Source organism: Myiozetetes cayanensis, unplaced genomic scaffold (assembly GCF_022539395.1).
Source record: "Myiozetetes cayanensis isolate MyiCay16 unplaced genomic scaffold, myiCay2020 scf5-8, whole genome shotgun sequence".
NCBI lineage: Eukaryota > Metazoa > Chordata > Aves > Passeriformes > Tyrannidae > Myiozetetes > Myiozetetes cayanensis.
The window spans coordinates 12,738,283-12,764,497 of NW_026087742.1; the positions used below are offsets into that span (position 1 = coordinate 12,738,283).

The following is a 26,215-nucleotide window of genomic DNA, read 5'->3' on the forward strand; positions in this document are numbered from 1 at the left end:
GAATTCAGACAATTTTTTTTCATGTTTATTTTAACTTACTACTTCTTATAATTTTTTAGAAAAGGTTTGGTGAAACTTTAGATTAATATGATTTTTTAATTTCTAAAAATAAATTACTATTTTATATAAAGCTTCAATAAATATGGAAGACTTCTTAGTCTACTCATTTTGTCAGTTTAGCAACATTTGAAAAAGTTTATAAGTTTCCTGATTTTTTAGGAAATTGCTAAAATAGTAATGTCTAGATAATTTAGAATTTCTTATATGGGTCACAATTTGTATCATGAAATGACTGATGGACATAACAGTGCACATAACATAAAGGCTTGCAGATGATAAAGGTGCATCTTCTTTATAGTTATACCTTTCAAAACAGATAATTATTAAACACTTAAAATTAATAAAGGAGGATAAAATTATAGTTTAGAAGGAAAATATTTTTCAGTCATTCATGTGTAAACTTCATAAAATAATAATAGAAGAAGACATGGAACCTCTATTGAACAAATTTGCATTTCTTATGTCAAGTCTTTTTTTTTTCCTTAAAGCATATGCCTACTGGTGAATTAACATAAAATAAGTGTAGTCATGTTAGAAACTGGTGAATCTAACGATTTTAATTTGTCGTGATGCCCTAAAAGTAACTTACTTAAGAATGAAGTACTCTGACATTATTTTTAATATGCAAAGTTCAGGAAGCTTCTGAACAGGACAACCTTATTATCTTAACCTTGGATCTTAAAAAGCAGAGATCTCCTGGTTTATGTGTATTTATATTATATATTTATATTTATATTTATAAACATATTGTTTATGTTCCTGAAAGAAGCCAAACACTATCACAAAAATCAAACCCAAAAACCCAAACAAAAACAAAACCAAAAACAAACAAAAAAAACCAAACAAAAATAAAAAATTAATAATTAAAAAAAAAACCAACCAAACCCAAAACAAAACTAAATACAAACAAAGAAAAACCCACAAAAATAAAAACCAACCGACAAAAAAACACACCAAACTAAAATCTTTGGACTTTACTGGCATCTCTAGGTCTTGCTTTTTTCAGGACATATTCAGATGAGTTTCCAGTAATTTAAAGAAATTATCCCTGGAATTATAATTTAGCATTTATAGGATACTAATACAAAATAATTTCTACAATAGAAAAATTATATCAGCTAAAGTTATACGTTCCCAAGCCATGGGGTAGAATTAAAAATACAGAAAATGAAGATGTTATAAAAGCTGCTCTTTTTAATCCATTATAAAGATTGTGGTTTGAGTTTCAATGCTCAACAATGTTTTCTCTTTTGGTATTAGAGATTCCTCTTTCAACGGCAGAAAGCTGAAGCTTTATGAAATAATGAGCCAAGTATGATTCAACAATGAATGTGTTACTCATTAATATATTTCATACAGTGATATCAAAATATACCAAAGATACTTTATCAACATATGTTTATACTTCTTTATTGAATATTTTATTGAAGGAGACAACAATTTTCAAAGCTTTGCAACAGAATAATCAGACTATGTACAAAGAGCATTAAAATATAAATGATTTTACAACTTCTCATGATGATTTAAAATGAAAAATATTACAACCTAAGAAATACTGAAAACTTTATTCTTTGTGCAAGAAAAGAAAATCCCTTGACAGGGAAAAAATACAAAATTTGTACAACTTCTAATTTTATACTAATTGAAGAACAGTAAATGTAATATTTCAGCTTTAGCTATTAAGGAGTTATGAAACTTCAAGCAGTAATGCTTGAATTTGCTTTCAACATAACTTTTTGTTTTCTCTCTGGTTCTTGACAAGTTTGAGATCAAATCTGAAATAATTTTTTGTAATTTCACATTCAAAACTCATCAGGTTCTGTTAATTTTCTTTTTTATCTAAGTGAATTAACTTTCATGTACTTCACGAAATCTTAGAATAATTTAGAAAGAAAGTGACCTTGTGATCATCAGCTCCAACTCCCCCCTGTTGCAGCAGGCCCAGCTTGAAAGTTTTATTAGGGGTTTGTCCTGAGTTTTTTATTGTTTCTATGAATGGAAATTCTGTATTTAGTGGTTTGTTTGTCAAGTGAGGGTTTTTTTCATATCAAAACCAATCCTGTCTGTATTGGTTTTTTCACATGCACTTAACTGGGGGTTTCAGGTAAATTATAGTAGAGAAAGGATTTTCTGTTGTCCAAGATATGTGTTTAACCTTCTGTGCTATGTTTTAGGCCTAGTACTGATGCTCTTTTTACTACACCTATCCTTAAATTTAGAGGAAGTTCTCTACATGCCAGTGTTGATGAGGTGATTGAAACTTGAAGTTCTCTGCCTCTGTGTTATGCCTTTTACTTTTGAATTGACTACATCAGTGAGAAATGTTGTAGGCAACTCTTACTACCAAGCTTCTACTGAAAAGAAGAAATCAGTAAAGTTAAAATAAGGTCATTCCATTTCCTACTAAACTTCATTTTCTGTCCTTAAGCAAGAGACTTTGATAAACACCATATGAACAGACATTCTTTCAGAAGACTTTGGAATTTTATTGAATCACATAATGTTTTGAGTTGGAAAGGACCTTAGAGATCATGTCATTCCAACTCCCCTGCCATTGGCAGGGACACCTTCCACTAGACCAGGTTGCTCAGAACCCCATCCAACCTGTTCTTGAACACTTCCAAGGGTGGGGCATCCACAACTTCTCCAGGAAACCTGTGCCAGGGCCTCACCGCCCTCACAGGGAAGAATTTCTACAGTTTTCCACTGAGATTTCAGAAGCACCATTATGCCAAAAGATGTTCCCTCTTATGGTAAAATACAGCAATTTGTGTAACTTGTTAGTGTAATTGAGAGAAAATCTAATAGATCTATCAGTTAGAATGCTCATGTTCTACCTCTTAGGTTGTAGGGTTTGTATTTACTGCTTCTTTTGTACTTGAACATATGTACCCCACTGATTACTAGAACAATTTCCCAGTGTAACAATACTTCACCATTAAACTGGGAAGACTTTCAAATTGATTCCTGAGACATACAAACCCCATATAATTCAAGAATTTTCTAAATGAGTTGAATGATTAAGTAGAATATTTGTATTTCAAACAGAAATAATGTTCGGTAGGCTAAGTCAGCATTCAAAATTACTTTAATAGTTGAAAATCTTCAAAGCAGAATTCAGTAATTTCTCCTGCAAGCTGCAAAAGCAGAAGAAAAATGCACTCATCAGTCTGTTCCAGAGGGAAAATACATCTTTGGTAAGTAGTTGAGTCATTCAATTCCTTGGCATCTCTGTCAGATTTGGCTCCCTGTGACATGAATTGTGATCCCTTTTATGCTATTTGTGTGTTATGTCATTGATTGTCAGATTGTCAAATTTCCTGAAATTAGTGGTTTAATTAAAGAAATTGCCTGTTTTCAATAGGAAATAATTGTTAATATTGTAAAGAAATTTGTACATCAGTCCTGTTATCAGTTAATATACTGATGATACTATTGGTAAGCCTAAATTCATGGTATTTTTTATTTTTTTCAAAATAAACAGGATATTTAGCCTGATTCAAAAATAATTTCCTCGACTTAAACAAGTTTTGAAATTACAAAAATGCAGGAATTGTATATATATGTTATTAACCTATGGTGATGTAAGACACGACACAAATAATATGAATTAAAAGTCCTTAATTCTTAAAAAAGTCTAAATTCTTGAGATAAAATGGCATGATGCAATTTGCCAATACAATTTTCTATTACAAGTTGCCACTTTAAAAAAAAAAGTGAATGAATGGATGAAATTTTGTAACCAATATAGATTACAATACATGGTAGCACAAAGACCATGTTTTATGCAACTTAATTTGGGTAAATGCCTGCACATAAGAAAGTTATTCATCCCTCTAATTCTGTCTCTATACTATTTTTGGACTCCATCCAGCTTAATCTTTGCTGTAAAAGTCTCATGTGTGTGGAAAGGTTGAACTGTAAGTAAATGTCTTAAACTAAATTACATGGATGGATTAGAGACACTGGAAAGCAAGAAGTGTAAAGGGAAAACTAGGTTTAAATATTTCAGGTTTTATACGGACCTGAAACATCAGGAGACTGAGATGTACTTTTCACATTCAAAAGTGAATAAAATGTCATGAGAAGTGAAGAAAATCCAGACAATTTACTGCACAGCGTGAGTTCATAACTAAAAGCAACTGAGTGTTATGCAGATATAACCACTGCCAATATCTGAGCTTACTCTTTTTTTTTTTATTCAAGAGCTTGTAATTCTGTGGTTTTAATTGCATTTAGTCAACCAGTCAAAACTCGTTGCAAAATGTGATTTATGTGCAAGTGTTAGCAGGGTTTTTTTTTTAAGACACAGACTTGAAAATCTGTAGGAACAAATGCAAGATACTTTGATTGCAGGAAGTATATAGTAAATATTTTAACAAGCAATTACATGGAGACGCAGGTATTCCAAATGTGTTTCACCTGATGCTCCTCTGTTGTGTTAACTTCTGCCTACTTCCTATTTAGACCTTTCAGGCTTTTCATGAGGGCACACTCTCAAGTCAATATGCAGTGAACATGCTGATCCAATGTAAAGATCTTGCTGATCTGGCTCATAAAAGTAAATCTTGTTAAGTAAATAGTGATGCAGTGCAATATTGGATGTGAATAACTGATAAATGAGGCTCACGGTGGAGCTGCAAATCTTGGCTTTCAAATCTGTATTGTATTCATCCACTTTTACTTCATATTACTAGTCTACTTAGAAAAAGGTAAAGCACATTTATGGAATATTTATGTGTATATAAACTTCTGCTGCATTTTGTACTACAAAACAGAGAAGTGTTTCTGGATGACAGAGTGTTCTTGAAGTATTTTCAAGGTCATTGAATGACAGAGTAATTATGAACAGGTCTCTCCTTCTGCCACATACAACAATGAGCAACAGATTGATAGCATGGATCTATCTGTATTATATTTCACAATATCTTTAAATTGATCTCCCTTTTATACCCTTTTTTTCTCTCTCCTCATTTCTTTCTTCAGTGGTAAGGAAAAAGTATAGTATACGTGATGGGAATGAAAAAGAAAAAGTTATGAAAGAAAATTATCTTTGCATGTAAGAGGCAAAAAACCCCAGTTCTTGAAACCATTATTCATGTCAGCCTTGAGGTCTTTCCTTTTGCACAGTAGGGAATGCCATGAAAGACACATTTGGGATCACATTTTAGTCCCTTTGCTTGTCACTGTGAGGATGATCTCTTTGATGATAGCAGTCACCAGGAGCTTGTTTATTCTCACTTCAAATGGTAGTGGTTAGGTTTCTGCCACCTCCTGGGTAACAGAGCAAGTAGAGTCTCTTTTTCTCACACTTTGCATGTTCCAGAGTTGAAAATTTCATGGCTTAAGAGTCAAAACTCCTGTGCCAGAACCTGCTTCTTAGGTAGCTCCAAGGCTGAAGCAACATATGAGAGAAAAGACATGTAGATTTTATATATTTTATTCTGTTTATTAGTATTAGGATGCAGAATTACAATGAAATTTAAAATGTTTGAATTTTAAATAGCAGCCTTTACTGAGAGGCAAGGCTTGCTAACATTTGTTATGAAAATTTCTCTGCTTCTCTGAGCATGGTAATAGAAATTTTCATTCCTTGGTGCTCTCAGATATTCCTTTGGCTTACCGTTAAGAATTCCCAAATTCTTGACATCAGTCTTGGAGCATTGTAGGAGTACTGGTATATTTGTAGTAATGACTAAAGAGTAATTAATTTTCTTAGGTTTTTTAATCCGTTCATTTAAGAAAGGCCACCTCTTATTTGTATATAATAACATGGTGCAGTTTTGTAACACTATAAGAAAACTAGTGAATTGCATGATATGTAAGAAAATTGGGGAATTACACAAAACATCTTAAATCTGTTGTAAGGTCTCATAGAAAAAAAAAAGTAGCTCTGCAGAACTTGGCTGACAATAGGAAGAAGATGCAGTTGTTAATAGTAGACTGCTGTCAGTATTTTCTTAGACTTGGAAGGCATTTTCTGTGAGGGATTTTTTGTGATAAAAAGATATTTGGACCAGTAACCAGTTACTGGTTTGGGATAAATTGATAGTTTATATCTAGAGATATCAGCAGAGATATATGCTACACTATTAAAAGCAGCCAGCAGGAGCTTGTCCACTCTTCAAACGGCAGTTGTATCGCACTGAAAATACTTTTCTGCTCAGCCTTTTGGAAGAAAGATTTGAGTTCACTCTGTGAAGTCAGTCAAGCAAAAACCAGCTCCAAGTAAAGCTGTGCTCCTGGGCACAGTTCTGCCCTCATTGGTAAGACCTGTTTGCCAGTGACTGGTGATGCAGAAGAGCAGAGTCAGTCTTGACTCAAATGGGAGTATTCTGACCCACCAAATGTCACTATATTGCAAGAATCTGTACCAAGGTGTCCCATACCTGCTTTTCTCAAGCAGTAATATAGTCCACAAATCTATGTGGACTTGCCACACCATTGGATAGCACATACACATTCAACCTAACGTTGAAACTACTTCATGCTTGGAAGATGCCACATTTGTCTATTAGGAATTCAAGTGAGGCCTAGCTCACCTTTTTTCCCCAAGATCTCTCAGCTAACAAAGAAATCATGGTTAGAGTGTTGAATGTAGGAGGCTGTTTTCAACTCCCAACTTTATGCTGCAATTTTCAAAGGGGATTTTAGGTCACAACAAATGTCCAGAGTAGGAATGGAAGAAAAAAAGGTCAGGAAAAGCTGAAGTACAAGTAATTCTTTCTGCCCTACAAGGCAGTGTAAGAAATTCTAGATTCTGACACAGATAGACTGGGGTAGGATACAATTTGATTTATACCACTGAAAAGTGAAAGAAAGTGGTATAGTTGTCTCAAGTATAGAAGAAAGTAAGGTATGTACTCACAGCTAACCCTCAGCCTCCCCCCTCAAATTATACTCCCTCCTTCAATAATCCAGAGTGAATTCTAGATCTTGATATAAAGCATTGTTGCATTTGCTAAAATCTAATAATGAGCATGTTCTTTGTCATCATCTAATAAATGGAATCCCTTAGAAGACTGTTTTATTTTCTGGGTTGTCTCTCAGTAAGTGTTGTTTTTAGCCTTGATTGGTGTTCCAAAGTACTAAAAAAAGGGGGATAAATTAAACAATATAAATTATATTAATACTAAAGGCCTTAATTATCCTTCTGCAATGAGATTAACACAGTTATTCTTTTAGTACATATTGTAGTATTGTATGTTCACTCAATAAAGCATCACTTAGAAGACTTAATTCTACTGTCTTTATGTGTTCATATTGCCAGTGGAAGTTCAGGTGTATTCAGTGGCCTAGAAATTTTTCTTATAGGAGAAATTTTAAAACTATGTCTACAGAAAGTAAATTTGATTCATGGAAAGGTTTAACTTAATCAGATTTTATATTAAGCAGTGTAATTTGTACTACTAAAATTGCAGCTATTATAGTCACATAAATATTTAACAATGAACCCTGCTGAGAACAAATTCCCATTGATTTTACTGTATTCGTTTATTGTTTCATAAAAAAATTTAAGTGTAGTCCTTTCCAAGTGGCTGGCTGTTTCTTCAAGCGTTAGACCCTAAAATCCTTGCATTAAGAAGTGCACAATAGTTTTATAGCAGAGGAGGAAACAGAGTTCCGAGGACCAAGATAGTATTCACCTTTCATTTGTAGAATCAGAGAAAGGTTGGTTGGTTGGAAGGAACATCTGGTCCAACCAAAGCGGGAGCGCTTTAATCAGGACTGGTGCCAGTCCTAGATCAGGCCAAGCACAGCTTTTTCTAACTCAATCTCAACCCCCAAGGATGGAGATTCCTCACCCTCTTGTCTTGGTGTAACCTGTTTCAGTGCTTCATGTCTCTCCCAGTGTATCAATATTGCTAATCTCTGCTCTGAACTTGCCCAGCTACAGCTTGGGCCTGCTGTCCTTGTTGTGCTCCTTGCTGCTGCTCAGGAGAGTCTCACACTGTTCAGTCCTCTCTTGGCATTATCTCCAGCAGACTAAATAACACTCAGCACTATGTGTTGTTCATATGTCCTACATTCCTTTGGGTAGCTCTCTGCTGGACCCAGTCTGCTTTCACATAATCATAGAACATGCTGAGTTTGAAGGACCCATAAGGATCTTTGACTCCAATTCCTGCCCGGCACGGGACCATCCCCAAGAGTCACACCATGTGCCTGAGGGCACTGTCCAAACCCTTCCTGAACTCTTGTCAGGCTTGGTGCTGTTACCACTTCCCCAGGGAGCCTGTTCCAGTGCCCAGCCACCCTCTGGGTGGAAAACCTCTTTCTAACATTCAACCTCAACCTCCCCTGACACAACTTCAGGCCATTTCCTTGGGTCCTGTCACTGGTCACCACAGAGAAGAGATCAGTGCCTGCCTCTCCTCTTCCCCTCATGAGGAAGCTGTAACTGCAGTGAGTCTCTCCTCAGTCTCCTCTTCTCCAGGCTGTTTCTTTTTGTTCCAGGACACAAAATCCCAGGTTTGGTGCTACTTGCACTAACTAGAATGGGACAATAAACCTCCCTCAGTCTGCTGGCTCCAAGTTATGCATCCCTGTCTGCACTGGCCTGCGTGCAGCTCTCCCTACACAACCCCTTCAGCCTGACCAGAAAGACTTCTTGCCCCAAAGACCTACAGTTATCTTTGATCTAATCAAGGTTTCTATTGGGCATCTTGGTGCCTGCATTGGTGAACATCGAGGAACAGGGTTAGACAAGTGGCATTCTGTTGTCTATGCTGCTGCAGCTATTTTTTCTTTCATTGGATTAGCAGGGATTTGGGTGGTATGTTTTAAAATGCAAGAGTGTGATCAGTTCTTCTAAGGACTGTGCCAAAGTTCATCAATCTCTATGAGATCTATTTCCATGATTTTGATTAACATAATGCTTCTACATTTTAAGGTAGCAAACAATTAGCCATCAATCAAAGTTGTTTAATTGAATGGTAAATGAATTGAACACTTCAGAACACTGACAATCCTATGCACAGACAAAAAAATTGATAAAAGTATTTCTTAAAAGCTGGTTCTAAAAGATTTATTTATTGAATAAATAAAAAGAAGGGCTAATGAGTACTGTGAGGAGACCTGACATTTTAAAGGTTAAATTATTCAAAGAGCATTTGTTTTTGAAATGTATTTAAATTCTGTAGGCTTTAAGCTCAATACGTATTTCCATTTTAGCCAATTGAATTGTGTAAAGAATGAGTTCATTCTGTATGCCTTGTTTAGCTTAACAAGATCTGTTTACAGTGATTATCAACAGTTTCAAGGACTGTGTCTCCTGAACTTTAAATATAGGGATGTCTAGTAAATGTTTGATTGTCCATTCTTTCTTTCTCCTCTCCTTTTCCTCTTCCATTTCTTCTCTGTTATCCCTTTCCTATTCCTGCACTTCCATTTCCCTTTCCTTTGCTGGAAAACAAAAAACACCCTACCTTTTCTGGAAGTTGATTGCATTTTCAAAGCTCTGGTATTAAGCAGTTGGCTTGGTCATCATAAAGGTAGTATAGGAAATTTTTAAAGTAAAACTTTGGAGAAAGGGATACTAAAGGAGTAGTAAAGGGAGGATTTTTGGGGTTGGGTTGATTTGGGGTTTTTTGTTGTTTTTTGTGTGGTTGGGGTTTTTTTCTAATATATCAGTACAGCTTTGAGTATCTGTGTGTTTTAATGTGTGTTATTACAGTGGAGGAAAAGAAGCCCTTCTTGTTGGCATGGTAAAAAACACATGTTGACTTTGTTCTCCATAATTTTTTTAAGTGATGAAATACTTACTAAAAACTGAACCAACACCCAATGTGTTTGTGTACATTGCAGTTAAATAAAATGTAATCAAAATACAATATTTACAAAAGGGCAATACAGAAACAACTGAATAAAAGCTTAGTGGTGTCAAATTTGAAGAAAGGGAAACTGACTTGTGAAGCAGAGTGCTGGGTTATAAAATAATGAATCAAAGAGTAAAGGAAATTCTGAAAGTTTGCCTATCTCAGTTTTAGTGAAATAGTATGAAAAATCAGGAAAGTTAGGACAAAATAAGTATTATTTTATGGATAGTCAGTATATCCATTACATGCTCTTATACATTCATATTGTACATTTGTAAATTCTCATTTGATACAGTTAGAAGGTTTCTGTATGGAGAAGAAGCATAGCAAGTTGGAATTAATAGTGAAGCCTCACATGTTCTCCTAGAAATTTCAGCAATTTTCAATTATGGAAAGTTTGCTTTTACTAAAAATGCACTACAAACATTATAATTGAAAATAATGCAAATTTAAATGGGAATTTCTTCTCCTAGCCCACCTCACCCTGCACACACAGTACTGTAAACCAGGAGAACTGGCTGTTACATTCTTGTCCTTTAGGTTTGGATGTATTATTATGCATGTCATCTTCCACTTCAGGGAACTACAGAAAATGGCAGCTAAGAAGCATTAGTTAATAAACAAGTGAACTATAGATACGTGAGGGAACTATTTCTAATTAGCAAGAAATATTTTGATAATAATCCAAAAGGATTTTTTTTTTTTGCTGAAAGCAATAGGGAAATACAAAGCATTCCAGACAGTTACAGAATAAAAGTAAAATTATTTCATTTATTTTGAAGATAGAATGTGTGTTTGAAATACAAATTCTGACTTAAGGTGATGAGAAACAAAGGCTCTCAAAGCTAGATCCTAGTTGCTCATGATTGTTGATAGGATAAGACACTAATCAGTATAAGTGGTAGGGTTTGTTCATGAAATATTCTGTTATTGTCAAGTTAATATCACAGAAAAATGTGAAGATGATATCAAGATAACATGGTCTCTTTTATCACTGGGAGTATGCCTAAAAATATTACATACTTTTAATGATTTTTCATTTTTCTTAACACTAGTTTGCCTAAATTATTTATTTTACATGCAGTTCGTGCAAGCGTGTTTCTGTTCTGGATGAGGTTATGGAAACAGTTCACTGTTACAATGATCCATCTCAGCAAATTGCTTTTGTTCCCGGAATTTTTCTCCTAAGATTTTTTTCCTATACTGCATTCTCTGCTGTTATTTTGATTAAATGTGGATTGAACTAAGGGTTCTTTTTAAATAAATAAACTAGAAAATGAACTTCTAAAGAAAATCTATTCATTCTTATACCCAAAGTTTGTTACGTGACAACCCCCATCTTCTGGATTCATGCTGATTCCATTTATTATAAACTGTATTCTCAATCCACAAATTTACTCTTTCCTAGGGGCTTTGATTTACACTCCTACTTTCTTTGACTTTCATTAATTTATAGCACTCTGTGTTTTATAACTGTAATTGTCTCATAGATTATTTAATCTTTTCTTATTAGATTTATTTCAATACAAATAGGTCGCAAAGAAAATCCCCTGAATGTCTCTGAGGTGGGGATGCTACTCCTGGTTCAGTTTGTGTAGTGATAAATATATGGGGAAAAGGAGTCTAACAAAGTAATTGTATTTTAGTATGTTATATATTAATGTTAAGAAACTAATAAAACCATTTTTGCAAAACGCGTTTTTAATGTCAGCTACTGAAAAGTATTTTGTAAGAAAATTATTCATGTTAGTGAACATTAGATGATATTAATTATACTTGATCTATCACACTTTATATCTTTATTCATAGGTGATTGTTTGTATTCACAGTTAATTAAACCTCTGCAACTCTTATTCCAAACCAATGCAATAATTATACATTATAGTGCAAAGAGTGATGGAAATTCATGACAGAGCCATATTATCTGATTATTAAAATGTTTGCATTTTTTTGTCTGTGTATACATTTTAGGGAATGACTTAAGGCTTGCTAATGTCTCCACATATATTAATGGAATTTATGCCAATGATATCACTGGCAGTAGGATTTGATTTAATTACGGGGTTTTTTTCATGTAATGTGCAACTTGAAATATTTTCATTATTAAAGTTCATTTATTTGTGTTAGTTGAATTCTGACATTTATAGTCAGATGCTTGAATCAGTATTTATGAAATTAACTGTTATTTGGGCAAGCAGACAGATGGAACTGAGACAGTCTGGCTGTTTCTGCATATGAATTAACATTTTGTCTATTGTGTAGCAAAATCCTTTTTTTTTTTCCCCTGTATTTCTCCCCCAAGGCAAATTCTAGCTTCATTTTGTCAATATTTCTGAGCTGATTGTGAGGCTCAGCTAGAAAAGAGAGTTTTTATACTCTTCCTCCTACTGTGCAAACATATAGAATAAACAAAACAAATGCTAAAATTTTGGGAGAAGTTCCTCATATTCTGTGACATCTACAAGAGTCTAAGACACTTGCACAGAACTTTAATGCTCAAGTTCCTCACTGCTCTTCTCACCTGTCCTGCTGCCATAGGTTCCTCACTGCTCTCTTCCCAGGTCTTTTTCTTCTGTCCTTAAAAGAACATGAGTCATCATCACAAAGAGAAACCTGTCTGAGCTTCATAAAAATGTTATTTTTTTTCCTTTGAAAGAGATTCTAGTATTTCCAGGGGACTCAGTTTTTCTTGAGGGTAGTGATGAGTAATAGGTGCAGCAAAACGGTGTTAAATCAAAACACTCCAGTTATCAACATGCACTTTATTCAGTCTGCGTTCAGTCTCTCTAGTAATACAGATTGAGACTCTAAAGAGAAAGGAGTAGGAAAAAACATCCTAAAATTTGTAATGTTTCTTTGTCAGAACTTTCACACTTCTGCCACGATCTCAAATATATACGAGCAAAAATGATATTCCAGCAATTATATATCTCAGCTACTTTGTTTCAAAATAAATTTATATCCTACTTTAGTTAGATCTGATATCCTCAAGGGATTGAATTTGGAACTGGAAGAACATTGGTCCATGCAACAGATACCTCTCCAATGAGAATAATGCAGTGATGTGCTATTTCTGTTAATTAACCTCATATAAAATCTACTTTGAGATTAATGTAGTGTAACTGTACTATTAGTTCCCCAACTTTCTTTGCTTTTGTGATGGTTTATGTAATATGTCACAGTCCTTAGAAGGTTTCTGAGGAAGATTACTTTGGTGAAAAGACAGTTTTATATGCCAGACATTTTCCCTCTCATTCTGCTGTTGTAAAGTAACATAAACAACCTTCCCTGGACCAGAAAAGCAGCTGGAGAATTTTGTTTTGATTTTACTGACTTGGATTTATGGTACAATTTATTTCACAGCAAATCTTGTGTCAGATGTTGTTTTCCTGTGGTTCATCTTGACAGCAGTTAAACTTCTGTGACAATAAAATGAACTTTTCTAGCTGAAATGATTGGACACTAGATTTTAAATAGTATGGAATTCTGCATTTTTGTCTGTCTGATATATTTTTGTGAGGGTTTTTTTTCTGTATTCATGTTTTTATTGTTTTAGATTTTCTTGCAAATTAAAAGAATCTGTAAAATGAAAATAAGGACTCTATTTTTAATATTGCTTAAACTTTAGGATTATTGTCTCAGAATAGGTTAAGCTGAGTTATTCTATACAATAAGGTTTGTTTCTTTTTCATGGCTGTGTTTCTTTTTTAATTCTGGTCAACAACACTAATGAAAATCAAACCAGTGTTCCTGGCATACCTTGTTAAAAAAGTATTTATAATTTTGTTTTAAATTCTTAATATAGTATATAAAACCAAACGTAAAAGAACTGGTAACTCATGATCTCCTTGAAGAGTACCTTGTGACTTGCAGTCTCCCTGTCTGTCTTCTTATAAGTGGATAACAGTAGGGTTTGAGCTGTTGTGCATCATGTTAATGAAATAATTAATTAACTTAAATTAGGTAATTTAGTTAATTTGCAGAGATCACACGAGAATGTTCTGGTTTTCCCTCTTTGGAGTATTCCTTCCAAATCTACTCCTCAATGTAACCCATCACTGTATGAATAATCCCAGCAAAATCAGTCTCCAAAATTGAACTCTCTAGCTGAAGCACACAGGTACTCTAATTAGAAAGACAATATAAAAGCAAAAGAAGACAGACATGACAGGTAGAAAAAAACCTGGAAAATTTCAAATCATATTCTGAAAGAAAGGAGTTCACTTAAAGTGTATTTGGAACTTGATAGACATCAATTAATATACCAATGGCAAAACATACAGTATGCAGTGAACCAATTTTCTCACATTTATATACTGAAAGTAAAATACTATATTTCTTTCAGAATGTTTTTTGAAATTTCGCAGCTGATTACTTCAGTGATCATCGCAAGCTGCAGTCAAAATATCCAGTGTGGCCAGGGCCATGAGACAAGGAGTCCTGTAAGAAGATCTTAATTTTTATATGGAAAGATATATAAGCTGATTTTATATTTAAACTACAGATACATACCTTAAAAAAAAAAAAAAAAGTTAAGCATATTCTTCCATTCTTAACATATTCCAAAAAATGCGAAACTCTGAGCAAGCAGTGGAAGTTTCACTATGCTTAGACTACTTTTCAGCCCTGCCCTTTTGTTACATACTGAGGGACAGTTTTATATCTTACCTAGTTATTTTAAATGTTCTCTTGGAACTGAAGTATGTAAAGTATTCTGATCCAGAATGTTTGGTTGGTTAGTTGGTTGGGTTTTTTTTGAGAAGGACATAGTTATATTTTTCTTCCTACATATATAATATATCCACATCTACCATCACTGATACCAAGTTGGTCCACTTTTTGAGGACATATTGTGTTATCAGATACAGCTGGGTTAATTCCATAAATGTAACTATATGTCATTGTATCTAGACACATAGTGCTGTGCAGATGATTCTGAAGTATACACTGATTCTTTAAATACTGCATATATAAGTAATTTTGTTCATTTATATAGGCCCCAGGAGTCACTTAAGTGTTTATGGAATCTAATCCTTAGGTTTCATGTATTTAACAACATTTTTGTTTTATTAAGTGTTGACTCATAGTCATGCTTTTATGTTGTTTAAATTTTAAATACATTTACAGTAACACTAATTTTTAGTATGCCCTAAGGTTTATTTTCGGTGAAATTATTCAGCCTTGGAAAGTAGTCATGGCTGAAAGGCAAGTCAAACACTGCTACTGCTTGGCTTAGGTTTTAAATTTCATCTTAACAGAACTGAATGTTATATATCATAATCCTTCTCTTCTCCAAATTCTATTCTTGTTCTCATGATGGTACTTTATTTTTTCATGACATGGTTATACTTCAGAGTTTGATATTTTTAAATCTCATGAAATTATAAAGTTAAAATGTGCTGGAAGACATACAGTTCTACTGCTTTGTTTACAAGAAAACAGTTACCATGTTTCAATGGCAAATTCATGCAAAGTGCCCATAATAAGTGTGAAATGTAAAAGTTACTTTTTTTCCGAATTCATTAAATCCCTTTAGCACCACATGTAATAGAAACTCTAGCTGACTGCTGCAGAAACTAAAGAAATAGAAATTCTAATAAATCTGGACTCAAAAGAATAACAAAGAGTATGGACAGAAATAATTATGCTTTCACTGAATATGTAACTTGAAAAGCAGGCCTAAAGCAACTATAAAATACTCCTCTATAATGAAAAACGAGGCTCCCTAGAGACTGAGAAAGAAACTACTGGTTCTTTCTTGAGACATTACATTTCTATATCCTCTTGTAAAATATTACAGCCCCTGCCTTACTGGGCAGAAGAAATGCTGCTGTGCCTCTAGTCAAGTCCATCTAATTTACATCCATTCCCCAGTACGAATCTGACATATGGAGAGCTCATCACAGAGCTGGCAAATCGCAAACAGGCAACTGCTGTAGAGACAATAAAAGGAATCTTTCTTGTAAAGGCAGGGTAATGCTCCAAGAACTCTCTTTGGATCGATGTTTCCAAGTGCATATTCAACATTGCTATTAGTAAATACAGTACTATAATGTTTATAAATATTACATATTATTTATTCCCATAAAGGATCCAGGAATCAAATGTTTTTTCCCTGGATTTTATTTCTAGAGTTGTTGCTGTACAATATTCTTGCTTTTTTGGCAAGCTTTCCTCCTGTTTTCTGTTTCTGATGGCATCTCCAGGTGCTAGTACAGAGACAGGTTGTATGAATGATTGCTATCAGGGGGTCAGTCTTGATTTCTGAAAGCCTGTCATAAGTTCAACCCCCTTGGCTTCCCAAATCACCTTTTTTTTGTTTGATTGTTTTTGGTTTTTTTTTTGTTATAACTTAATATGCATTTCCATGTACCTCTTCTGAAATATATACAAATGTGACTAATTTACTTTCAGGTCTCTGGTTGATAACTCAGAACTCTTCCTTTGGTCATCATAGGCATGTGTCACTTTAGGTCTGGAATACACTGTTGAACTGGCAGACCATAGCACCAGCAACTCACCATTAATGTGCATGTAACTGTGTAGAGTGCAGACCGAGGACAATTGATACTCATCAGCATAAAGGAAAAATGGCAAGTTATGAACTGTGTGAAGGTGGCTGGAACCTGTGTTAGGTGCCTGTGGCCAGCAAGGAAGGAGAATTGCCTAATTTTTTGCCAGATTCATGTCTCCTCTATGTGATGGGTGGACCCTGGCTGGATGCCAGCTACCCACCAAAGCCATTATGTCACTCCCCTTGGCAACTGGAGAAGAAATAGAAGGAAAGGCTCATGAGTTGACATAAGGACCAGGAGAAGTCACTCACCCATTACCATCGTGGGCAAAACAGTCTCGACTTGGAGCAATAAATTGAATTTATCACCAGTCAAAATCAGAGTAGGATAATGAGAAGTAAACCAAATCTTTAAAATACCTTCCTCCCACCTCTCCCTCTTTCCCAAGATCTACTTCCTCCCCCACAGCAGCTCAGGGAGATGGGAATGGGGTTACTGTAAGTTCATCACAGGTTGTTTCTGCTGCTGCTCAGGGAGAGGAGTTGTAGTCCTCCCCTGCTCCACTGTGGGGTCTTTCCCACGGCAGACAGTCCTCCATGAACTTCAACATGAGCCCTTCCCACAGGCTGTAGTTCTTCATTAACTGCTCCAACACTGGTCCTTCAGGAACAGGCTGCTCCAGCGTGGGTCGCCCACAGCATTACAAACCCTAACAGCAAACCAGTTCCAGCCTTGGTCAGTGGCAGGTCCATCCTGGAGCCATCTACCACTGACTCTGCCAGACATGGGAGAGGCTTCTGGAAGCTTTTCACAGAAGCCTCCCTTGCTACTTCCCTCAGCTACCAAAACTTGGCAGCATAAACCCAATACACTGTGCTCACAACGTGAACATAAAATATCGATCCCCATCAACGTCTTTGATTCTTGACTGTGGCTTCTGAAACACTGATTTTACATTCCTGCAGAAGCACAATTTGCTCTGTCACAACAACAATTCCACGCAGATGAACAAGGACTATTAGCACTCAACAAAAAAGCTACGCTTGAAACCATTGTACTACTGGAAAACGGGACTTGTTAAGTTGCAAGTGAAGCAAACAAATTATGAAGTTGCCTGATTTTTTTTTTTTTTAATTTATTACTTCATCAAACTTTGTTCCTTCTTTCTTTCCCTTTCCTTTAGCAATGGTTGTTCTCAGCAACTTGGAACCAAATACGACGTATGAAATCAAAGTAGCGGCTGTAAATGGAAAGGGTCAAGGAGAGTATAGCAAAATCGAGATCTTTCAGACCTTACCTGTCCGTGAGTAACATTTGTGCTACTAAATTAAAGTTATTAATGGAATATGTTATATCTAGATCAGCTAATAATTTGAATTATGATTCACTGCAGATAATGTTTTATATTTATACTCTACTCCCCAGTGTATTTCAACAGTCATTGCTTCTCAGAAATCATGTTTTCTCATCTTCCTCCCCCCCTTCCAAGAAGTATAAATGAATTTAAATTGGTGAATTTATTCCATTATCTTATATTTTTGAGACTCAGAAAAATCTATATTTTATATACAAGAGAGCAAACCATGAAAGATATTAGATTAAGGACTCTTTCTCATTTACACTCAGGATATTATCAGCATCTGTGAGAAATGAATTGGCCATTTCTGGAGACATTTCTTCATCAAATTATGCTGCCATTGTTTCGCAATTTTTAAGCCTCAAACAGAAATCTTAAGCTGTGGAAAAAAGATGAGAATAAATTGTTGTAACTATGATTACATGCAAATGAAAAATTCTATGAAACCAGTTTTATATTTGTAGTAGCTATCAGCAAGAGATTCAGATTTAAATATTAAGGGCTAATGAAAAATATTTTTCTCAAATTACCTTTAAATAGAACAATAAATAAATTAAATACAAAGGGAGAAGAAAAATAAAGGAACTAGCAGATGGCAGTGTATAGTAATCAAACAGACACACCAAAATACATCAGCAACTATTGCCAGACCAGTCTCTCATAAATCTGTTGCAACTGAACTGTTTCTTGAGTAGGGCATGACTCAGTGTAGTTAATACTGGCCCTAAGGGAATGAACAATACAATTCATGCAACCACAAAGAACACAAATATTTCTGTGTTATTATATTATGTTCTTACTGGTACATTTCTTCTGTCCCAAACCAGTAACGTGGCAGCTTTTAATTTTCTTTTTCATTGAAGCATATGCATATTCTAAATATATTGAAGGACGGATAAAATAATTTGCTATTATTCCTATGAAACAACATACCTGAAAGAGAAATGGCAGAAACTCATAGAGGTTATATATATATATATATATATATATATGTTACCTGATAAAAAACTAGGAAAACTTCATGTTGAGATCTGTTTATCCTTACTTTGATAAGGGATAAACCCAAATAAGAAAATTATTTTAAAAGAACTGTATCTCTCTGGGTGAATGCAAATTTGCAGCTTTTTCGAGGATTAGAAACCTCAGTGTGATATGTTCATGTAGGACCTGTTTTAAAAATTTGTAATAGGCCTTACGTATAGAAATGATCATTAGTTGGTGAATTTTGACCAGTAAAGTGGTTTAAACTGGCTATTATTCTTTTGATTGTATGTTTAAGAATACTTTTCTCATTACAAAGAAAATTGAGTTTAGTTTTGAAAATCTAATTCTTTACATTTATTCTTGATATTTACTGCTCTAAAAGTATCTAATTTGCCTTGACACATTTATTGGAGAGTATATTTACTTTAAATTACAATTTAAATCTTGTACATGGGACTAAAGTTCATGCCTATTACTAAGGATTCTTAACTGTAAGAGAGTGTTGCTCTTTAAATTCAGTGTGAGTAGCAGCCTATCAGCCTTGCTGAATTGATGGCTAAAGGATTTCGGAAGGAAATTAATTTCAAAGTGTCAAAACATGGAAGGTCTCAAAGAAGTGAATATTTTTTTCATACTTCACATAATTTTGCCCCCTTGTATGAGTAATCTACACTGGAATATATTTTAAACAAAATATTTAACACTCTTATAGAGGTTGTGTTGCATTGCCTGGAAGGATCATATTGATTATAAGATTTTGATTAATATTATTATGGACAGGTTCCCAACTGTAATTTAGAACTTATCTCACTGCTGAATTATCGTTATGTACTGTTTTTTTCCCCTTCTTTAGGGGAGCCAAGTCCCCCTTCAATTCATGGACAACCTGAAAGTGGCAAGAGTTTCAAACTTAGCATAACTAAACAAGATGATGGAGGTGCCCCCATACTGGAATACATTGTCAAATACAGAAGTGTAAGTATTTCAGTTAATCAAAATAAGTGAGTCATGCTTGTTAATATCTGCTTTTAATGCAGAGAAGACTGCTTAAATTAATTGAAGTATAACAATTTAACAAAAAGGGGTTATATACTAGGAAAAGTAAATAAGGATAGAGTATGTTTTCTTTTGTTGCTGCTGCTGAAGCTGATGATGCCAGAGTATAAAATAAAAATTTAAAGAAAAGTTCTTCCTAAGGATGTAACTGAAATTGCATTCCAACAAGAAAGCTATATGCCTTGTTTTGTTATGTGGTAAATTAGGAACAAATCTGGCACATTTCAAAAACAGGCTTTTCTGTGATGTATAATTTATTAAAAAAAAAAAATGTTGCTTGTTTTTTTCTGTTATTAAAGTAACTCAATTATCCTTCATTTCCTGATGCATTATGCTTAGAAAAGATTGATTTGGAGAAGTAGCTACAGAGCTGGCAAAAGTGATGAATTTAGTTCCAAAATGTTCATTTTTAAAAACTTGTGTTCTTGTAGGAAGTTTATAGTACATCTATCTGACTAAATCCAGTAAAAACATATCTTAGCAGAGTGTTATAGCAAATTTACATGTCCATTTCCAGAACCTGAGAGATTGGGAATGTGACATCAGATATTTAGACATGTTAAATGGAATGTAGTGTGGACTTTATCTAACAGGAAGAAGCGACCTTTGAGAAATTGGCTGCAGAACCCCTTTTAGTGTTCCCAAAAAGGAAAAGACAGTTACTTAACTTGTAATAATTTTTGTCACATTTCTTGATGTTTCCTATAATGTGACTTTTTAATGATAGTCCTGGGATTATCCAAGTGCTAAACCTGGTATGTAAAATGCTTCTCCTAAACTAAATATAACCAAAGAAGATTGGTAGCTCCAAATCAATTGAGAAATATTTGGTGGCCCTTTTAAGAGTAGCCTGAGGCAATGACCAGGAGTTATTCTGCTATCACTGACCCCTAAATATTAATTGACCTCCTCAAATGACTTTCAATCCAGTGAATACAGTTGGCATAAAACAAAGTAATTACATAAAAAACGGGGGTAGTAAAATATGCAATAAAAGATACAATGCAGTTTTGTGGGATTGAACTTCCTAGCTAGATTAAAATGCCTCTAAGTATTCACCAGCTGGAAGAAAATAAACTGTTTGTACACAATACAGGTATGCAGCATATGGAATTAAACCTGGTTTCATGATCTAAATAAGCTAAATGCTTTTGGAAGTATCCTGAAAATTTTTGGAAATCTGATTTTGATCTGGTGTGTTGAGTAAGGTACAATATTATAGCATAAAAGATGATTTTTCATGTATGTTGTTGAAAGGTAAATGTACAGTTTAAGCAGTAAGTGGAAACTTATTAGGTTACTGAATAAGATAGCTTTATTTGAACCTCAAATCCTTATCTCCTTAAGCTTCCAATTGAAAAAGCAATTTGACTAAATTAAAGGCCTTCCTACAACAAAAGAAGCAGAATAATTTGTTGGTGTTTTAATCAGAATGAATGAATGCTATTTAAAGTTCATAATTATCTGTTGACTTCTCTTCTATCTTCCCCATTGGCCATATTTAATTAACTCTTGCCAGCCTCATTACTAGCACCTTGACCAATGTTTAAAGAGTGTATTAGATAAGAACCTATACATCAGTGGCTTTTTCTTCATGTCTTATTAAAAGTCAGTTCCCTCATGTTTAAGTTTTACACAGATTTTTTATTTATTTATTTATTTTAACTGGGGGAAGGCCAGCCTTTAAGACATTAAAGCAATTAAAGCCTGATTTAGGGCAATTGGTAAGTTTTCTTTTTTCTGGAAATCACATATTTCATTCTGTCAAATATTGCTTTCCTAACATCAGTTTCTTCATATTATGGGCAGGAATTACTTACTACAATCAGATAATAAGCAGCTTGACATTTTCTTCTGTATTCCAGGAAATACAATTTTTATGAGGAGCAGCCTCAGATTTTTTCCTGCTGTTGCACTAAGTCAAGGCAGTCTGACAAAGCTTCACTGATGGAGTCTGAAGCTGATGGCACACATTGGCTTCAAAGTTACCTTAGGAAAGAATAGGAGGGTAGTGAGAACAACAAGGGAAAATTGTTCCCCAGTAGCAAGGCAGGAAGAGCAGTGGTAGGAATTCCCTAGGGAAGCATCCTGTCTGATGCAGGAGGTGACCACCCCACCACATCTCCCGTAGTAACTGTGCAATTTTAAAAGGGGCCAACTCAAGCCCTCCTTTGGTCTTTCCTGCTTATGGTGCTTCTGAAGTTGGTTGGGACACACACAATGAAGTGCTGGTGTTTCAGAGTGAAGGTTAAGCTTTATCCATGGACATTATGGAGATGTGTACTGAATTTGTAAGATTACAAATAATTAATTTGTAAGACTACAAATAATGAATTTGTAAGACTATTACCTGCCATGTTATTTACCAAGTTGCATACTACATAGAACGTTGGTTTTGTTTTCTATGGCAGAAAAAGTTTTAGTAAATATTTAGAATAAGATAAAAAAAAAAAGCTCTCTTTTGTGGTTAGAAACATTTAGGCAGATGCAAGAAAAATTGATTAAAATCCTAACTTGAAAACCAATAACAGTGCTTAATTTGCCTTTTATGTCCATAATGGTGTTTGGAGGAAACATTAAAGGAGTGATTAGTTTTTGTAGGCTTTAAAGTTTTTCACCATGTTGACGTGTGACAGTGTTACTATTAAGGCTCTGAATTTTGGAAAACAAGGGTTTGATTGATAGGTTATGTGCTTGGCTCTTGTTTTGATTATGTTGATTTTATTCCTTTAGTCTGTATTCATTTTATTCCTTTATGACAGGTTCTAGAACAAACCTCTATAAATACAAAACATTTAAAAAGATATAATTCCTCATTTACTCGGACTCTTGAGTTACTTACCAAGGAAGAGTTACATGTTTTTACACCTCTAGGTTCCACTTTACCTGCCAGATCTTTGGATCTTCTGTGTATTTTAACATTATGTACACTATCAGCCATTTTGTGCTTTGTACTGTATTTTACCCAGACCTAGAAAGCACCAAACAAATGTAATCAATTCTTGTGAAGTCACTGCTTTAAACTTTCAGATTGTCTTCTGTGAGGATTTCTTGACTTTTTTTCTTACCAGATTTCAAGACAGTGTGGCATCTCCTGTCCTTTTTTATCGCAGGGAGCATCACAGTAAGTCTGTTTGGGCTGAACTTTCAGCTCAGCAATTTAGAGTGGATGGAGAATAAGGGAAGAGTTGAAGGGATGACCTTGGATATATTGTAGAATGACCACTAAAGAGATTTTATCTTCTAGACTAGTAAACTGGTGCCTTAACACTGGATTGGCTTTACTTCCACTGTTGCCAGGTGTGCCCTCAGTTCTCAGAAGAAGCAAGTTATGGTAGATTGGAGTTTTACACTGCTTTTTTTTTTAATTTTGGGGGAGGGGGGGTGTTGAGGATTTGGTTTTGGTTTTGTTTCTGTCACAGTATTTAGGTGTTTAGGTTACAGCTGTCTTAAAAATCTAGGTATTAGGTACTTCTTAAATAAATTTGGCTGATGCTAATATTATAAAGCAAATATAGACACAATTAAGAAAGAATAACTTGAAGGTTTTGTGCTTGATTTGGCTTTGTTTTGTTTTTTTCAGTGTAGTAGTCTGTGACAGGTTGGTTTCAACTAAGGACTTATAGTGGGATGAGGACAATGTTAATCTAAAGCTTAAGAGTAATGGAAGAGGGCAGTGAGATCCCCAGAAGTTGCCAATCTTTGACTAGGTCATCAGTGGCCTTCTGTAAGGGAGTGATTCTGCATTATATGAAACGAAATGAAATGCAAATAAAGAGCAGTTTAATCTCTGTAGTTGCAGATCTGATTTTAGGTTCTGAAAATATGCATTTGATGGTGGATATTAATGATACAATTGCTGATAGTGATTATTGAAGACATTTATATTAACCCCAAATTAGACTACAGTTTGTAATTTAGAGGTTTCTTTCATTTGTTCTAGAACACTCTGCATATGCAGAGCTATTTATAAATTTTAAGAAGTATTAATAATAGACCGACCTAATATGGTACAAAGTACTCTTTTGTGGTTCTGTTTTCTGCTCTTAAGGTACTGATTAAAGGGTCTTTGAATAAACAGAGAGATCTGTGGGAAGATTTACTTGGTAGATTCTTGATTTGTGTTCTTGTCCCTCTTTTTCCACTTCTACGCTAATAGTAAAATAAATGTGGACACATTACTGAGCTTTGCTCAGCAAAGTACTTTAAAATACATTATAGCTGAAAAATCAGCTATAAAGAAGGACATTGCAGTTCTTTTTCTTGGTGTTTTTTTTTTTCTTCTTTAAGATGACAAAAACAGGTGGTATTCTGGAAGACTTCCGCTTGTCTTTAGAAAAACACACCTTGCTTTCCAGATACTTTATCCTCTTCCTCCTAACGTGTATTTGTCACTCTTCATAAAATTTGTCATGTCTTGGCACTCAGGGCTTGGACTTTGTTTCATTTACCTCGGTTCACCCAGTTGGCTTCAGGTTCAGCTGAACTTCTCTGGAATACCATGCACGTATCCCGTTACATTTCAGCTCTTTCATTATTTTCACCTGAGCAAATTGTAGAACACCTACCTTTTCACTTATTCTGTCTGCAGATGTGCAGCCTCATACAGAAATCTAAACTTTTCCTTCCAACTCTTAAGCTCATTCTATTCATCTCATCTAATTCTACAGTTTGTTTTCACAGTATAGCCATATATCTGCTTGCAGTGCTGTCTTTTCCACCTGCAAGAACCATATTAGCCTAAATCCTTATTTTCCATTTCAGTATATTTTTTTCTCCTTGTGTGATTCTAAGCCCCTTTGGAATTCTCCAGGATATTTACATGGTATATGTGCATAACACAAAGGTCATTTATGGAACTTCTGATTACTCTGATATTACTCTGATATTCTTTGGAATCTAGCTATATTTGTATTAACTCCTCCCACACCTCACCAATTTAAACAGCCATTAAAATGTGGTGCTACAAAACATTGCTATTCCTAATATTACTAAGGAGTATTTGCAATATACTGCAATCACTGTTGGATCCCTCTATTTCAGGAGTGCTGTGCAAAAAACATATTTTGTGAAAGGAGTTTGGTATAGTGACAATGTAAGTGGATTCACTCAGTGGCAAGTCAGATGATTGCAACAGAAACTAGGATATGGGAAAATATCCTTTACAGGAAATACCAGTTTCACTGTATGATGAGCAAACTATTTTTAGTCTGGTGTATTTAGGTTTTTTCATGATTTGGAATGGAATTACCATTCTGATGTTTTTCACTGGTCTGTGGCTTCACCAAGTGGGAACTTTCACCTGGCTGCAAATATTCCTGAAAAGACACTTTGCTGGATTTTAATCATCCCCAGGACTATCAGGTGACAATACTGATGCTAGTGCAGAAGCAGCAAGAAAGTTTATAAACAGGTGAAGTCAGTATGGAAGAATCATCACAATCAGATCTGATATCAAATTAATTATATTGCAGCAGTGCACATAAGGGAGTTTAGTCTGTCCTCTGTTTGCTGAAAACTGGGGACAAAAAAAATAAAGAAACATAAGGAGCATGATTGGTCCCTGAACTCTAAATTAGATGTTATGTTCTCTGAAAACTGTATCAGTGAGGAGCGAGATGCTTCAGCAAAGAGCTTAAATGTAAGGTGCTGAGAAACATAGCAGTGTGCAGCTAAAAGTTATACTTCTATGTATTATAAGTTTTTTGGCTTTATTTGTCCCCATGAAGTTTAAATCCACTGATTAATTCTGTGTTGCTGTATAGGTTGGATGGCCAAAGTTTGTCTCTCAGCCATATTTTTTGCCATTATTGTACCTCAGTGTGTAGTAAAAATAGGACTGCAGGGATTCTTACTGACTGTTGTTGTTGATCTTTTGAACAAGGTCACTTTTGTGTTTGATGGTATACATTGTTTTATCCTTTTATTTATTAGTTATTTTGTTATTTTTATTTGTATAAAGAATATTTAAATATATTATGCACTCAAAGGAGAAATTGCAAAGGTAAGCACTCCAAATGTATAAAATGCCAGAATTGTTTGCAACTGAAGTTCTTATTTGTTCCCCTTGGAGAGATGTCTTAATTACCTGAATTATGAGAAATTATGAGAATCCTTTTTTCGTCTTGAACACCATCTCAGTGATTCACATGTATCCTCTCACCAGTGTAGACATAGTACTTCATAATTTCTAAGTGGTGTTTATATTGTTACATACAACCTGGTATGCAAAATGCTCCTATAGCACCACATATTGCTACAATTTTAATTAAATTACTAATGTTTGATATAAGCACAGCTTGCATTCATGAACAATTCAAGTTTGGGTTTAATGGCAAGTTTCTTTGAATGAACATTGATTAAAATGTAATTGAAACATCTATATAAAATAAATCTTTTACATATTTTGTTCTTAGCAGCTTTTG

General features: G+C 34.5%; 1 protein-coding gene across 2 annotated transcripts in view; it reads left to right on the forward strand.

Annotated features, from left to right (window-relative positions):
- NCAM2 (neural cell adhesion molecule 2) overlaps positions 1-26,215 on the forward strand; it is a 270,726-nt gene that overhangs the window by 208,440 nt on the left and 36,071 nt on the right. For both annotated transcript variants that reach the window (XM_050331536.1, XM_050331537.1), the window contains exons 13-14: positions 17,577-17,696; positions 19,588-19,709. In XM_050331536.1, the coding sequence (XP_050187493.1) occupies positions 17,577-17,696; positions 19,588-19,709 (242 nt within the window). The remainder of the gene's footprint in view (positions 1-17,576; positions 17,697-19,587; positions 19,710-26,215) is intronic.